We start from the raw sequence: 15024 nt of genomic DNA, 5'->3' as shown, positions 1-15024 counted from the left end.
GATGGCCCCCATGCAGGACCAAGGGAGAGCCCGGTAGTGTATTTTCTCGGTCTACTCCTACATTCAATCCCTTTCAGGATGTTCCCACCCCATCTGTGCTATTACAAGAAAGGATTCACTAAAGTTGCTGTTTTTATTTGTTTCTTTGTTTTTGTTTTTCAAGACAGGGTTTCTCTGTGTGGCTGTAGCTGCCCTGAAACTTGCTCTGCAGACCAGGCTGGACTTGAACTTGCAGAGATCCGCCTGTCTCTGCCTCCTGAGTTCTGGGAGGCCATCAGGCGTGCACCAGTTGTGTGTGGCATAAATGCTGTCTCTCTCTCCAGCAAAATTTTCTTTTCTTTGGTCTTTTCTTCATTTCTGTCTCTTCTTTTCTTCCTTCGCTGAAGATTAAACCAAGGGCCTTGGTATGTGAGAGCTATGCCTCACTCTGGTTTTTCCTCCAGGAGTGTGTTCAAGCTTCTTTCTCTTTTAAAACACATCCAAGGAGACCACAGGTGAGGAGGTAGGGCTGGGTTGCAGAAGTTAGAGCAGCTACTCTCAACCTTCCTCATGTCATGGTGTGTAACATGAGGGCCTGCTAGTTGGGGTTTCTGTCCTGCCCAGTTCCCATAGCTGGTAAACCTCAAAGAAAAGTCTCCATAAGTTATAAACTGATTGGCCCATTAGCTCAGGCTACTTATTAGCTCTTGTAGCTTATATTAACCCATTGTTCTTATCTATGTTAGCCACATGGCTCAGTACCTTTTTCAGCAAGGCAGGTCACATCCTGCTTCTTCAGTGGTCTGGGCAGGACTGGGAGGAATGGGCTTCCTCCTTCCCAGAATTCTCCTGTTCTCATCGCCCCACCTCTACTTCCTGTCTGGTTGACCCACCTATACTTCCTGCCTGGCCAATCAGCGTTTATTTAAAACATGATTGACAGAATACAGACAATTCTCCCACACCAATGGTAACCCCAACCATCAAATTATTTTCGTTGCTACTTTATGACTTTGCAACTGTTATGAATCATAGTGTAAATGTCTGATATGCAGGACATCTGATTTGTGATCCTGTGAAAGGGTGGTTCAATCCCCTAAAAGTGTCAAGACCCACAAGCTGAGAACTGCTGGGATGGAGGATCTCCAAGGTCAATGGATAATCTATTTGTGGGGATGGGGGGCGGGAAGAAGCAGATTCTGACACAGACTTCCTGACCTCTTGGCTAGGCTGCGCTTCTCTTCCTCCAAGGGGAGTTCCCATTCTAGCTCCAACCTTGGTTAAGGGTGTGTGTGTGTGTGTGTGTGTGTGTGTGTGTGTGGTGTATTTGTGCTTGACTAGCTGTGCATGTGTGTGTGCATGTGTATGTGTGTATGTATTAGTATGCACTCACAAAGCAGTTTGTGTGTGTGTGTGTGATTGAGCGTGCATGCACTCATGAGGCATGTGAAACTTTTGGGAACATTCAGAAGCTAGCAGGAGAGGTCAGCAGCATTTCCTCAGGGGATATCGGGGTGACAGCCTGTGCGGAGTGAGCAGAGTGTGAACCGGGAAACCGGACCTGGACCTTTTTGAGATAACAGTGTGGTTTGTGAGGGAGACAAGGTCATGGGCACCTTGTCAAACAGTGGCAGAGCCAGGATGAGCTTCCAGGGCCCTTGCATTTGGTAAGAGCAGAGCTGGAGAGTGGGGTGGGTACAGGTCACAGCTCATTTCTGTGTCTCAGCGATGCTATGATAAGGAGGACAATTCTGTGGTCAACCTAGTCCTAACTCTAATTCCAGGCATCATGCCACCTGTGAGAAAGGTGAGAAAGAAGGAGAATAATTACTATGTCCAATCTTAGGAGTCCCGCAGGCCTGACCACAGGCCAGAAGGGGACAGAGGAAAGCTGGAAAGTGGCAGGGTGCCTGTCTGTGTGCCCACCAACATCAAGCACACGCATGTATATCTCACGTAGTACATTTGGTTTCCAGACAGTTAAACACCTGTATGCACACTGATGTCGTGAAGGGTCTGCCTTGTGTGCATTGTACAGCCACGTGGAAACACATGTCTCTGTGGCACTCAGTGGGCTTGGGTCCCTGGGTATTGGGCCAGTGGTGTGGATGAGGACACTAGAGATCCAGAGTAGCTGTAGATGGCTGGGAATGGAGCCTGCTCTTGGAGGAGGGGCAGGGAGTTTCCTGGTCCTCATTGGTTCTGCACTTCTCTCTCCCTGGTGGCAGCCAGCAGCACAGCCCCCTTAGAGGAAAGGGCATTCTTGTGGGAGGCAGACATTGCAGAATTCCTGACTCATGCCTGGGCTAAGAGCTCACTTGGCCTCTGGACAACTGTCACAAAGTGACAGACTTTGGGCCCTCAGCTCCATGGAGAGGGCAGTTAGGACTGGTTGTCAAACCTTTCTTCAGGTGAAAGGAGGGAATTGCACTTCCTTTTCTAGGTTAAAATAGCCCGAGGGGACTGTCGCAGAAAAGCACAGCTACTGATCAATCCTTCTGCTCTGTTCCTTCCTGCCCTGTCCTGAGCCTTGACGGTGCTGGCCACTCCCCCACCCACTTCTCCCAGGCTGCCTTAAGATGGGAACATTTTCACTTTCTGGAAGGATCAGGTAGGATGGAAGCTGTGGGCAATGTGGACACTCAAATGACAGGCTAGCTTCTGTCCTAGGAGTCCACGGGTCATAGATGTGAAGACTGCATCTAGTCACAGGGGCCAAAGGAAGCTCTTTCTACAACCCCTGGCCATACTGCGCCCAGCTTAAGGGAGGTCAGACAAAGGGTGTTGGGTGGTATAGAGGAAGAGGGCTCAGGGCACAATCTCCAGTTCAGATGTGCTGTGTGACCCTCTCTGCGACGGTTTTCCTCTCGGGCAAGTGTGGGCATATTTGGACTGGAAGGTGTTTGGCTTCCAGCTGCCTTGCTCCTGGATCTTGAGAACATCAAGCTTGGTCCCTACACGCAGGTCAGGGCAGGGTGGCAGGGGCAGAGCTGCAGGCCAGGGAGGAATCCAGACGCAAGAGTCTCCTCCCACTCACTTCAGAAAGAGGCTTTTTTTTTTTTTTTTTTCAGGGCAGGCTGCCTGGAGTGTGGGGGAAGGGCCTTCAGCATCTGGGCTGGGCTCAAAGCTAAGAATAATGTGGCAAAGACTCTTGACATTTTTTGCTGATGTTGGAAATTTAAAGGAGCCATGCATGGTGTTTCTTTCCTAAGGAGATTGAGTTAGATGCTTCCCACGTGTCCCTCGAGGGCATGGTTATGGTTTTCACCCAGCATGTTTTTCAATGCCAGACCCTAGGGGTGCTGGGGGAGAAGGGTGAGGCCTCTCCCACCCTTCCAAAGTCCCCAGTGACATTCACTTACAATCTCTGGGTGCAGGCTGACAGGCATAGAGGAGACTTCTGACCAGCAGAGCTACACAAGGGGTCTGTGAAGCTGCAGGAGCGTCCCAGCCCCAGACCGTACTTTAGGGTTTCAGCTTCACTGCTTACAAATGGGGGGCTTTCATCTCTACTTCTCCCCTGCTACTACTAGGGTTTTGGATTTGTCTAACATGGCAAGTCTCAATTTACCCTCTCTCAATTGGGAAAGCCATGGTCCTCTCAGCTTCCATTCCTGTGCTAGTGAGGCCTGGGTGCTGAGAGATGGAAGGGCAGAGAAAAGGGGGGTGGGGTGGGGCTGTGTGGGATTTTTTTTTAAATATTTATTTATTATGTATACAGTATACAATATTCTGTCTGTGTGTACGTCTGCAGACCAGAAGAGGGCAGCAGACCTCATTACAGATGGTTGTGAGCCACCATGTGGTTGCCAGGAATTGAACTCATGACCTTTGGAAGAGCAGGCAATGCTCTTAAGCACTGAGCCATCTCTCCAGCCTCGATGTCTGTGTGGGATTTTTACATTGGACCTGCTGGGAACCCAGCAAGCTTCCACTACGCTCCACCAGCTTTAGTGAGCTTTCATGGCTGCCTTGGTTCACAGCCTACTAAGTGACTTCCAAAAGACCCCAAAGAGCCAATATGAGGATGATAATAGAGAGGGGTCTGGCTTAGGACTAAGGTGGCATCCTTACATTGCAAAGATTTATCCTCATAAGCAGCATGCCACAGATGCAGGAGGAAGCAAAGGAGAATCGGACAGCCACCACTGAAGAGAGGGACACCACCCTGTGCCCGGAAAGTTTACTCAAGATCAGATCTGTTCTACAAAACAATCGTGGGACAATACCCTGCGCTTAGAGGGAGGGAGGCAGGTGGTTGCCTTTGGGGTACTTTTGGGAGATTATAGGTTGACAGAAGTAAGTCCTAAGCTTTAATGGAGTTCACCACCCTCTTGCCCTCTGCCTCCAGAGTCCTGGGACTTCAGGCTATAACACCAGGCCTGGCACTGAGACTTTTTGATATTTTCCTTCTAAGATCCTTTGACTGAGATTCTAACAGGCTAAGATTCCTCCACTAGGTTTGGAGACTTTCTGGGGCTTTGGTGTAAGATTATCTATCATCTGTGGTGGTCACTCGAGAATTCACTTACTCTCTGATTCTTTGAATCAGGCCTAAATATATTGGGATCTAATATTTGCCTCAGTCCTTAGAGCAAAAGGCTGGGCAGTGATAGCCAGACCTCTGTGGGGCAGCTGGGTGGGGTGCCCAAACCCTCAACCACTGTTCCCTGTAATTGTTTGATGCCAAGACTCCAGAGAAATCATCTATTGGGGTGCTGACTCTAGTCAGAACTCTGGGAGAAGAAAGAGTTTGAATGAATGACAGAGAGTTAATTCAGGGCTTCTTGTGGTTCAGTGGCAGAACCCTTTCCTACCTTTCTTGAGGCCCTGGGTTTGATTCCCAAAGCATTGAAAAGAAAAAGAAAAAGAAAAAGGCCTCTCTATCTCCTCCCCCTTCTATCCCTGCACACCGTCAATTGTCTATTATGCCACTATCAGAAGACTGGGGGAATCCTAAAACATCCCGCCTCACCTGCGGGATTCTCTAACTGCACACACCCCTCAGAAAGGATGTCCCTGAGGGCGGGGGGGGGGGGGGCTTTGCCCAGTGTGCGGTTTTGTTCACAATACCTAGAATAGTAAAGAATGCTATGGGGATGGGAGTGGGGGCTGGGGAGTGGGAGGAGGAAAGGGAAGGGGAACTGTGCTTGGCAGGTAAAATGAATAAAAAGAGAAAAGAACACTATGGGTTAACTCAGAGCTCAGAAGGCTATCAGCGTCAGAGGGTGGGGTGGGGAGGATGGGAGAGATAACTGTGAGTCCCTGAGCCCTGAAGAGGGAAGGGAAGCACTGGTGGGTAGGGATGGCCAAGTCGAGATGGAGAAAGGGGTAGTTATGAGAACATCATGTTTCAGTCAAGGATACTAGCCCAGAAAAAGAAGGTCATACAACATTGAACTTAACACACACACCCCTCTTCATTTCTGGGGACCTCTTCATTTCCTGGGGGGACCGCTTAGCGCTTGTCTCTGAAATCACTTCAACACGTGGCTTCCAGGATGTGGGCCCAGCTGCAACTCTCATGGCTTCTCCTTCCCAGGGAGCTTTTAAGGTTGAAACCAGGATTGGAGAAGGGTACTGACCCCTGCCTCTCACTCTCTCTCCTAAAGCAAAGGAGAGCCCCCCCTCCCCCCCCCCCCCGACTAAGGGGTGCCTGATTAAAACCTGGTAACAGCGAGCAATCGATCTGCTGGGGCAGAGCAGAGAAATGTGTGACCAGAGTATGCTTGTGTGGACAACCTGAGAAGCGGACTCCGGTCCCTGGGAGCAGAACTTTGGAGCTGGAGTCCAAGGATGTCCAGGCTCTAAGGAGCAACGCCCCCAACCCAGCCGGACGAGGGGGCAGTAGGACCCAGGGGCTGGGAGAGCGGCCCGCAGGCACTGGGGCGGGAGCCGGGGCGGTTTGGGGGAGGTCTTTGGCATTTTTTTCTACTTCTGGGAGCCACGGAGCTCTCCGGAAGCGTTTCCAACTTTCCAGAAGTTTCTTAGGACAGGCAAGAGGGGGTGGGGACAGCCATATATAGATCCCGGCCCCGGGGCAGTGAGTTGAGTAGAGCCTGTCTGAGAGCCGGTGTCCCGTCGGTCCCGGAGCAGCCCGGCCCAGGTGAGGGGCGGGGGCGGCCGGGCGATTTGACCGAGGGGGATCGGATCAGATCGCTCCCGGAGGGGCTGGGGTCCTGGCACTGGAGGGCAGTGTAAGATCGGACATGGAGCAGTCTTGCTTGGGGCCAGGTTCAACATCGCGGTCCCTGGAGCTGTAGTCTGGGACACGGACGGAGCGGGGGAGGTGTGGAGGAGTCCCAGCAGCTCAGGGGAGGGTAAAGGTGGTGGCAGGGACTGAACAGAGATGACCTTCTGCACAACAGGGAAAGGGCGGGGAGACCTGATTCTCCCGTCGTCCATGGGGAAGGACCAGCTTTCTTACTCTGGGGTGAAGGCCCAGGGACCCGCAGTTGTCGATCCCAGCATCCCCCCTCCCTCCCCGCCACACGTACACACACAGACTGTGTAGGGAGTTTCTGCCCCTAGCACGAGAGGAGCCATAGCCTCGGTTTCTCTTGATCGTGAGTGGGAGTCCCTAGCTGTTAGGGACCCCATGCTTTGGGAGCCGTCACTTTTCAAGTCGCATCCCAGAAGGTGACTGATGGCTGGACTTGACCATTTTCACCCCACCCGAAAGGGGAGTCATCAGGGTCCACCAGGCCCCCGGGTGATTTGAGTCACTCTGGTCGTCTGTCCAGCCATCTAGTTCCTGCAGGGTGAGGACTTCCTCTGAGGCCCAAGGTACCCAGCCTCAGACGAGAGGAAGAAAGCCTTCCCGGTTTGGTCTAAAGGCCTAGCTCTCCACTTTCCAAGTTTCCTGCTGGGCCCTCGGGGCCCCAGGGCCCGGATGGAGGACCGTGGAAAAACTGGGGGCTTTGACTGCCTGGAAGTCGAGCCGAGGCCACACCCTTCTGCTCAGAGAGTTCCTGTACCCATCCCCCATTCCTGTCTGGTCCTTTGTCTCTGTCCCGGGATTCCCTGCAGAGATTTTTTTTTTTTTTGGTAGTGGGTTGCTGAGTAACAGTGCCACAGTGGTTGGCGGGAAAGCTTTGCTGAGGGCAGAGCCCCTCACTAGAAATCCTGAACTACTTGAGCTGTGGAGGCCCCAGTCGGGCCCTGCTTTCTCCCTGTGCAGAATCCACCTCAGCAGTATCCTCCTCCTTACTCCGTAGCCTTTGGGGGCTGGGCCCGACAGGCCTCTGCTCCCCACGTTCTCTGCGGGGTCCCATCTCTTTACTCTTTTGTTTTCTTTCAGAATGAAAAAGGCAGGCAGTGATCTCCCTCTGAGGCAGTTTCAAGGTACTTTAGACCCTTCAAGTAACTGAGAAACCCCCCGGTGTTCGTGTCCTGCCTCCTGGCATCTGCTCCCCTTCTCCCCCATCCCAGGCTCCCAGGGCCAGTGGTTGGTATAGCCTTTGGCCTTCTGGTATCTTGGTTTTGTTTTGTTTTTCTTTTTTTTTTTTTCTATGGGACTATAAATTGTCTAACCTTGGCCGGAGGGCTGGCATTTAGCTGTGGCAGAAGGGCTGGGCTGTGGGAGCTGGCTTGCTTGCAGAGACTTGCCCACTTTCATTCCTAATGCTGGGTTTAGCATGGTGGCCCTTCTCCCCAGCCCTGCCTCTTCCCTCAGACTTTGGAAGTGCAGGTGTGAAACTATAAAACCCAGGAGACCCCTGGATTCTTCAGGCAGTTCCTCAGCACCCCTAATTCCCAAGCCAGGCTTCTAGGTTTCTTCTGCTCTGCTGGCCTGTAGAGATAAGGCAACTTCTGCCTGCCACGTCAACACCAGGAGCCTCGCGGCTGCCTGAGGAATCCCAAACTAGTCATTTGGAGCTTTCTGGAGAAGCCCCTCCCAGGTCCTGGTTGGCTGGGCGTGGGGGCTGTCAAGATGGTGGCTGCCACGTGGCAGGGCTAGGCTTCTCTTCCCATTCCTTAGGCAGGCTGGTGGTCTCTGCTGGATTAGTGGTTCTTTCAGTAGGTTGGCCACATGTCTGTGGCTAGGATAGAATCCATAATGCTTCATTTTACACTCACAAGTATCTTTGAGTGTACAATGTACAAGTCATCCTGTCTTCGAGGTCCCATGAGGGAGGAGCATGGTCTGGACATGAGGACCCCACCTCTCTTAAGAGTGAGGCCTCACATCCTCCCCCAGGCAGCTATGAGGCTGTGGTCCTCCATTCCCTCTTCCCCCACTGTTCCTTTATGTTGTTCCTTCGAGGTCCCTAGAAGGGAAGCAGCTGAGGAGGTGGGGTACTGGACTGGCCAGCAGTCATGTCATCTCAGAAATCCCATACTTTTTCAGTCTGGCTAGGCTCTCAAGGGTCTTCCAGAGCAGGGCCCCTCATCCTCCACCCGGGTTCTTTCTGATCTTTTTTTTGCCTCGTGGTCTACTTGCCTGAACTGCTTCATGAGGTAGAGAGGGAGTGATGGGCTGAGGGGGACGTGGGAATAGAGACCTTCTTCATCTATGGGGCTTGTCTCGGGGACTCTTGCTACTGCTGGAGTTTGGGGAGAGGACGTGAAGGCATCTTTGAGGTTCTAGGACAGATGGTGATGTGGCCATGGCTGTCCCACGGGAGGGCAGGATGGAAGGTCTGGCTGTGGCTTTCTGAAGGAAGGAGGGAAACGGTCGGAGCTCTGCTGAGCAGTGACTCATCCCCTTCCTCAGGATCTTGCCCTTGCTGTGATCTTAGGAAACCCCTGTCGAGTCTAAAGACCTGGTCCCAAGAGCATTTGTCGTGGGATTTCCCATCTGGTTCAGGGGCTGTGTGGGCCCTGATGTACAGGCCACGTCCCCGCTAAGAGGGAGGTTTGGGTAATTGGAGACCCTGTTCGGGACTCGGAAAAGAGTCTGAGGCTGGGTGGTAACACGTGCATACACACAATCAAGGTCACTCTAGTGGCTGCAAGTGAGGCCTCTGGGTTCCCCCATTTAATGAGTGAACCGGGCAGTGACTTATTAATGTCCCAGGGCAGAATGCAAGACACAGAGAGGGCCAGGCCCTCAGTGGCATCTCACGTGGTATCCCCTGCTCAGACATGTGGGCTTCCTACAGACCCCCAGCCCAGCTGCTGCCTTCTCCCAACTGACAGAGGCCCTGAGAGAAGCCATTCTGGCCAAGTGGCCCTGCCACTTAGAAACAACTATGCCAAATGCTAAGCCTTGGGATGTTGTAGGGAACCAGATATGTAGGCTAGGTGTCCAGCTCTGGTGGCTACAGCCTATTCCTGGGCAGCTCTAGATTCATAATTAACTTCTAAATAAGTATAAGTATTGAATATCCCGTGGAAGATACCAGCGGGCGGCCTGGTAATGTGTCAGGAACTTTGTTCTAGGTAAGGAGGTCAAAGTGTGTGGCCCGAGTCACGTCTGGGCTACAGAGCTGAGTCCTCTTGCCCCTGTCCCCTTGGTGACTTAGTGGGTAGGCTAGGGAGAAAGGCTTGAAGTTCAGGGTGGTTCTCTCTCTGTACCCCTCTCAGGTCCTCTGTGGTGCACACGGCTCACCTCCCAACCATGCGCTCTCTCCTTCTGGCCACCCTCTGCCTCTTGGCTGTGGCGCTGGCAGCCGAGGTGAAGAAGCCTGTGGAGGCGGCAGCCCCCGGTACTGCCGAGAAGCTGAGTTCCAAGGCGACCACCCTGGCAGAGCGCAGCACAGGTCTGGCCTTCAGCCTGTATCAGGCCATGGCCAAAGACCAGGCGGTGGAGAACATCCTCCTGTCCCCCTTGGTGGTGGCCTCATCCCTGGGTCTGGTGTCCCTGGGCGGTAAAGCCACCACGGCGTCACAGGCCAAGGCGGTGCTGAGCGCGGAGAAGCTGCGGGATGAGGAGGTGCACTCGGGGCTGGGTGAGCTGCTACGCTCCCTCAGTAACTCCACCGCACGCAACGTGACCTGGAAGCTGGGCAGCCGCCTGTACGGGCCCAGCTCCGTGAACTTCGTGGACGACTTTGTGCACAGCAGCAAGCAGCACTACAACTGCGAGCACTCCAAGATCAACTTCCGGGATAAGCGCAGCGCCCTGCAGTCCATCAACGAGTGGGCTTCGCAGACCACCGACGGCAAGCTGCCCGAGGTCACCAAGGACGTAGAGCGCACGGACGGTGCGCTGCTCGTTAACGCCATGTTCTTTAAGCGTGAGTCTCGGGATGGGGGTGAAGGAGAGGCGGGACCCTTTCCCAGTCTCGCGAGCTTACTTTTCCTAATACTAAATCCTTCGTGGCTTCTCGTCTGAACGTGATAACTACAACTGTCAGAGGCAAGGCTTACTGCTAAACCCTTTTCACGTGCGAGGAACTAGATCCAGTGTGGGAGCCCAGCAGGAGTCTCTAAGATAGGACTATACTTCACCACCTTAGGGTTCTTGTTTGTGTTAGTGGGAACCTTTTTGAGTCAGTAATCAGTTCTGCTTCAACCAAATGAATTAAGGACCCATGGGTGCAGGGTTAAGGAGACCGAGGCCCAGCTAGGCGGAAAAAGACAGGTACCAAGTGCATCTGAATCGACTGAAGGTTAGATCTGGGGTTTGTGGTTTTGTGTAAGTATCCAGATGTGGGGAGACTGACTGACCTAAGAGCTTGCTGGCAGGTGAAGGTGACCCCTGGTTTACAAATAGGCCATACTAGGTGAGGAATTAATTGCCATCAGTCTGTCTGGACTGGGATGTAGGTCTGGTTGGGACTGGACCGCTGTCATGCATATATGCTTTTGGCCATCTTTCTGACCATGCAAAACTTAAAGAGAAGAAAGTTTTTAAAACTAATTTACTATTTGAATGTGTATGTGTCTAGCCTTGAACTTGTGGAGAAGAATTAAGGGTGGCCTTTGCTCATTCCTGACCAAGGTACAGACCCAGCCTCAGTTACCCAATAGGGAGGAAAGCCTCCCTCAGCAAGTTCCCCAGACATTGACAGATGCCACCCAAACGTGGGGACACAAGCTTCTTGCAGTGTGATCAGAGAGACCTGCATGCTCAGACAGGGAACACGTGCTCCGTGGACTGAGGACTTGCCATACATGAGAAAACAAAGAGCGTGTGGCATGGATGGAGCCTAGGGGCCCTGTCGGGACGGCTCTGAACTGATCGTGTCTGGGGGACACAGCTCACTGACATCTCTTTCTGTTTCTCTGCCATAGCACACTGGGATGAGAAATTTCATCACAAGATGGTGGACAACCGTGGCTTCATGGTGACTCGCTCCTATACTGTGGGTGTTACCATGATGCACCGGACAGGTAGGCATAGTCAGACCGAGAGTCAAGGGGTGGGTGAGTTATCAGAGTGCCCAGAGCCTGGTGTGCCCCTTACCTCCCTTCCTCTGCTTTTCATACAGGCCTTTACAACTACTACGATGACGAGAAGGAGAAGCTACAGATCTTGGAGATGCCCCTGGCCCACAAGCTCTCCAGCCTTATCATCCTCATGCCCCACCACGTGGAGCCCCTCGAGCGCTTGGAGAAGCTGCTGACCAAAGAGCAGCTGAAGGCCTGGATGGGGAAGATGCAGAAGAAGGCTGTTGCCATCTCGCTGCCCAAGGGAGTAGTGGAAGTGACCCATGACCTGCAGGTGAGGGCCGGAGGGCTAGGGCAGGCTTCACCCAGTTGCTCAGCAGGTCCATCCTGCATCCACGGGGCATTCAGGTAGTGCTGGGCTCCGCTAATACTGAGAAGTAGGCTCTGCCTTTGGGAGGATGGTGTGGGTAGTTGTCGGGGTTCGCTGATGAGCCCCATGTCTGGGCACCATTATGTCAGGGTCCGGTGCTATCCGGGACCCTAAATTATTTTTCTCTTGATTAGACCCCAACATAAACAATCTCTTCCTCTCTGGAGTGTGTCCGGGATAGCACCCGACCTTGACAGGTAGTACTGAAAACAGTTTGAACAGCTGCTGGGCATTGTCCCTCCGCAGCTGCAGCCCATAATGGGCCGAACCCTCTTAAGAGAATTCCACACAGACGTGCGTATAGGCCAGTTCTGTCTTAGACAATTCCTCTTCTAAGGCTTTCATTGCAGATAACTCTAGACTGTGTCAAGTCAACAAAGCTAATGAGGGGAAAGGAGGGTACAGATCCTGGTGGTATACAGGGTAGCGAAGGGAACCGTAGTTCGAAGCCTCTACCACCATGCCTGGAGCAAGGTGGCTAGGGGTTGACTGTCTCCTTTTGGAGAAGCCTCCGGGGTGGTGTGATGGAGGACGCGGGTATAAGAGCCTGGCGTACTTGACCTCATTTAGCAACCGCTCCCATAGAAACATCTGGCTGGACTGGGCCTGACAGAGGCCATCGACAAGAACAAGGCAGACTTGTCTCGCATGTCCGGCAAGAAGGACCTGTACCTGGCCAGCGTGTTCCATGCCACTGCCTTCGAGTGGGACACAGAGGGCAACCCCTTTGACCAAGACATCTACGGGCGTGAGGAGCTGCGCAGCCCCAAGCTGTTCTATGCCGACCACCCCTTCATCTTCCTGGTGCGAGATAATCAAAGCGGCTCCTTGCTGTTCATCGGGCGCCTGGTCCGGCCCAAGGGAGACAAGATGAGAGATGAGTTGTAGAGTCCCAGAGTGGTCATGGCGTGGCAGGAAGTTGTCAACAGTTCCTGAGACACATGGGTGCTATTGTGGGGGGAGGGGGGCGCCAACCTTGAATAGTCCATGGGGTGGGGGTGGGGTTGGCAATGCAGATCAGAATTCCCGTCTGTGTGAATAGACATTTCAGGCTAGAATCCACTCCACTAGAATATGGGGCCCAGATACTCTGATGCCAAATTCAAGGGTGTCTCAGCCATCCTTCCCTGCCCTCCAAGTTCTAGGTCCAATCTGCCTCAGTCAGTGTTCGTATTTATGGCCGAGTCCCTTTCTTATCTGTGAGACAATCGAGTTGGGGGCAGGGCAGCCCTCTTTCTCACCATCCCCTCAGCCCTCCCCAGTTCTCTCGCTCATCTCCCACTCCCTTTAACCACAGAACTAGGTGCTGCAGCCCCAGGACTGGCCACCCTTAAAATGATCCTTGCCCAGCAGTGGGAGTTGGGAGACAGAGCCTAGGAAGGACCCCTGGCAAACCCGGCTCTAGGGCCGCTACACTGGGCATTGCAGGGGTGAACTCGTGTTTTTCTCCCTTTTTAGTTTTTCAAAAATGGGGAGGGTAGGGGAGCACATGAGCCTGTGTTGCTTTCAAAATGAAAACCTAATTTGTACAATTTTTTTTTTTGAATAAAACTTTTCCAATAAAATGTTACGGGAGCGTGGACGTAGATGAAAGAAGGTTCCTATATCATTTTTTCCCCAAGAGACAGTCTGTGCATTAAGTAGGCCATACCTAGCTCCGGAACGCTGGCTGATGACTGAACAGTGGCCTATGGTCACTGTGCTGACGGAGAAGGGAACCTGGGCACCCTGGTCCTGCACGTTGAGGGGTCTTGCTAGTCAACCCTCTGGTCTCAACCTAGGGGCCACAGAGGGCAAATGGGCACATGAGGAATTAATAGGCTTACTGCTTGGTCTAAGCTGTACAGGGGAGGCTAGTGAAAATCCTTCCAGACATACCTCATACTGGGTTTGTGACCAAGGAGGAACCCACAGCCCCCGTCCTCATGTCTGCCTCCTGTGGTCCTTAGGATGCCTCAGGATGGAGATGGGAGTGCAGAGAGGCAGAGGAGACAGGCACTGAGCTCCACCTCTGCTGGCTATGACCTTGCACAGCTCACGCCTCTCTCTGTGTTCCCTCTACTGCCAAGTCCCCCTGGAGGGGTTTGGGCCACCGATGGTCCCTTACCTTGGCCAGACAAGTCAGCCAGGTGGAGGTGGAGCTGTAGAGGGATGCCCCTTTCTCAGCACCACCCCACTGAGTTTAAACAAAACTGTTTAGAAACCCAGACCTGACCTGTCCTTTGAACTCAATCCGTTAGATGTCCACTCTCAAGGGTCTTCATCTGGAAATGGACACTTGGGGTTAGTGACCAGCCTGTGCGTTCAGGGCTCACTACATTCCAACGAAGCCTTTGTAGTGGGTGTCAGCTGCTCTTGAGAGGCCATGCAACACAGCCAGTCCCATGCCTACGCCAGCTTCTCTGTCACATTTTCTTATTTCTGAAGCATTGGGACACTACTGTATGTCTAGCACAGTGCTCAGCACACTGCCTGATATAAGAGAGATGGTCCAGTGGTTCTGTGTTGCCTAGCAACACCACCGAGGACTAGGACTCCCTCCCTCTTCCCCAGCAACCATGAGCTGTCTACACCTCCTTCTCTCCCCCGCCCTCCATCATGATGAAATGCTGATCACTCCAGTCTTGTGTAGGTAGCTGTTCTCAGCTGCATCTAGTTCCTGTTTGATTCCCACAGGAGCCTCCAGGAATGCCCATGTAATAGGTGTTAGAGGGGAAAGGATTATCTGAAAGATAATAATAACCCATCCCAAGTCTTCTCCCCAGCATAAGTCAGAAGGAAAACTGATTTGGGGAAAATCACAGACAGACTTGAACGATGCAGGGGGTTGTTTTGTATGTGTGTGTGATGGTTGTGTGTGCATGCGTGTATGATGTGTGTGTGCGCGTGCACATGTATAATGGGTGTGTGTATGTATGATGGGTGTGTGTGTGTGCACGCGCGCGTGTATGATGGGTGTTTGTGTTTGTGCACATGTGCAGAGGTCGGAGGACAACTTTTGGCTCCCTTCCCTTATGTGGGTTCCAGAGATCAGCTCAGGTCCTCGGGTTTTGCAAGCCTTTAACCTGGTGAGAGCCAACCCACCAGCCCTTGGAGTGGTTTCTGTCACACTGGTTTCGCTCCTGTGATTTTCCACATGGGTGACATGTTCTTGGTTCTGCTGTGAGCCTGTTCTGATGGTGGCTTTAGTCAGGCTGTTCTAGATATGGTGTGTTCATGAGAACGTATATTGTCACTTGGTGTGAAGCTAGCTGACCATTCCCTCTCTTTCTCTATAAGGAGTTCCTGGTGAAGCTTTCTTCCTCTTGACGGGGCTGACAGTGCACCTTTCTCATCTT

General features: G+C 52.7%; 1 protein-coding gene across 2 annotated transcripts; it reads left to right on the top strand.

Annotated features, from left to right (window-relative positions):
• Positions 1 to 5951: 5951 nt before the first annotated feature.
• On the top strand, positions 5952 to 13276 carry LOC121458925 (serpin H1). 2 transcript variants are annotated; one of them, XM_041668328.1, is made up of 6 exons: positions 6037 to 6085; positions 7280 to 7323; positions 9508 to 10160; positions 11161 to 11259; positions 11358 to 11590; positions 12272 to 13276. In XM_041668328.1, the coding sequence occupies exons 3-6, from the start codon at positions 9542 to 9544 to the stop codon at positions 12572 to 12574; spliced, it is 1254 nt and encodes a 417-aa protein (XP_041524262.1). In that variant the 5' UTR covers positions 6037 to 6085; positions 7280 to 7323; positions 9508 to 9541; the 3' UTR covers positions 12575 to 13276. The 2 variants fall into 2 exon arrangements, with proteins under 2 accessions (XP_041524260.1, XP_041524262.1); XM_041668326.1 differs by lacking the exon at positions 7280 to 7323 and having other exon boundaries at positions 5952 to 6085.
• Positions 13277 to 15024: the final 1748 nt, after the last annotated feature.

Source organism: Microtus oregoni, unplaced genomic scaffold (genome assembly GCF_018167655.1).
Source record: "Microtus oregoni isolate MIOR12 unplaced genomic scaffold, Mior012 000018F_ref0000195, whole genome shotgun sequence".
In the NCBI taxonomy this organism is placed as follows: Eukaryota; Metazoa; Chordata; class Mammalia; order Rodentia; family Cricetidae; genus Microtus; species Microtus oregoni.
The sequence above is the reverse complement of the archived record's forward strand: the minus strand, read 5'-3'. Positions and strand labels throughout refer to the sequence as shown.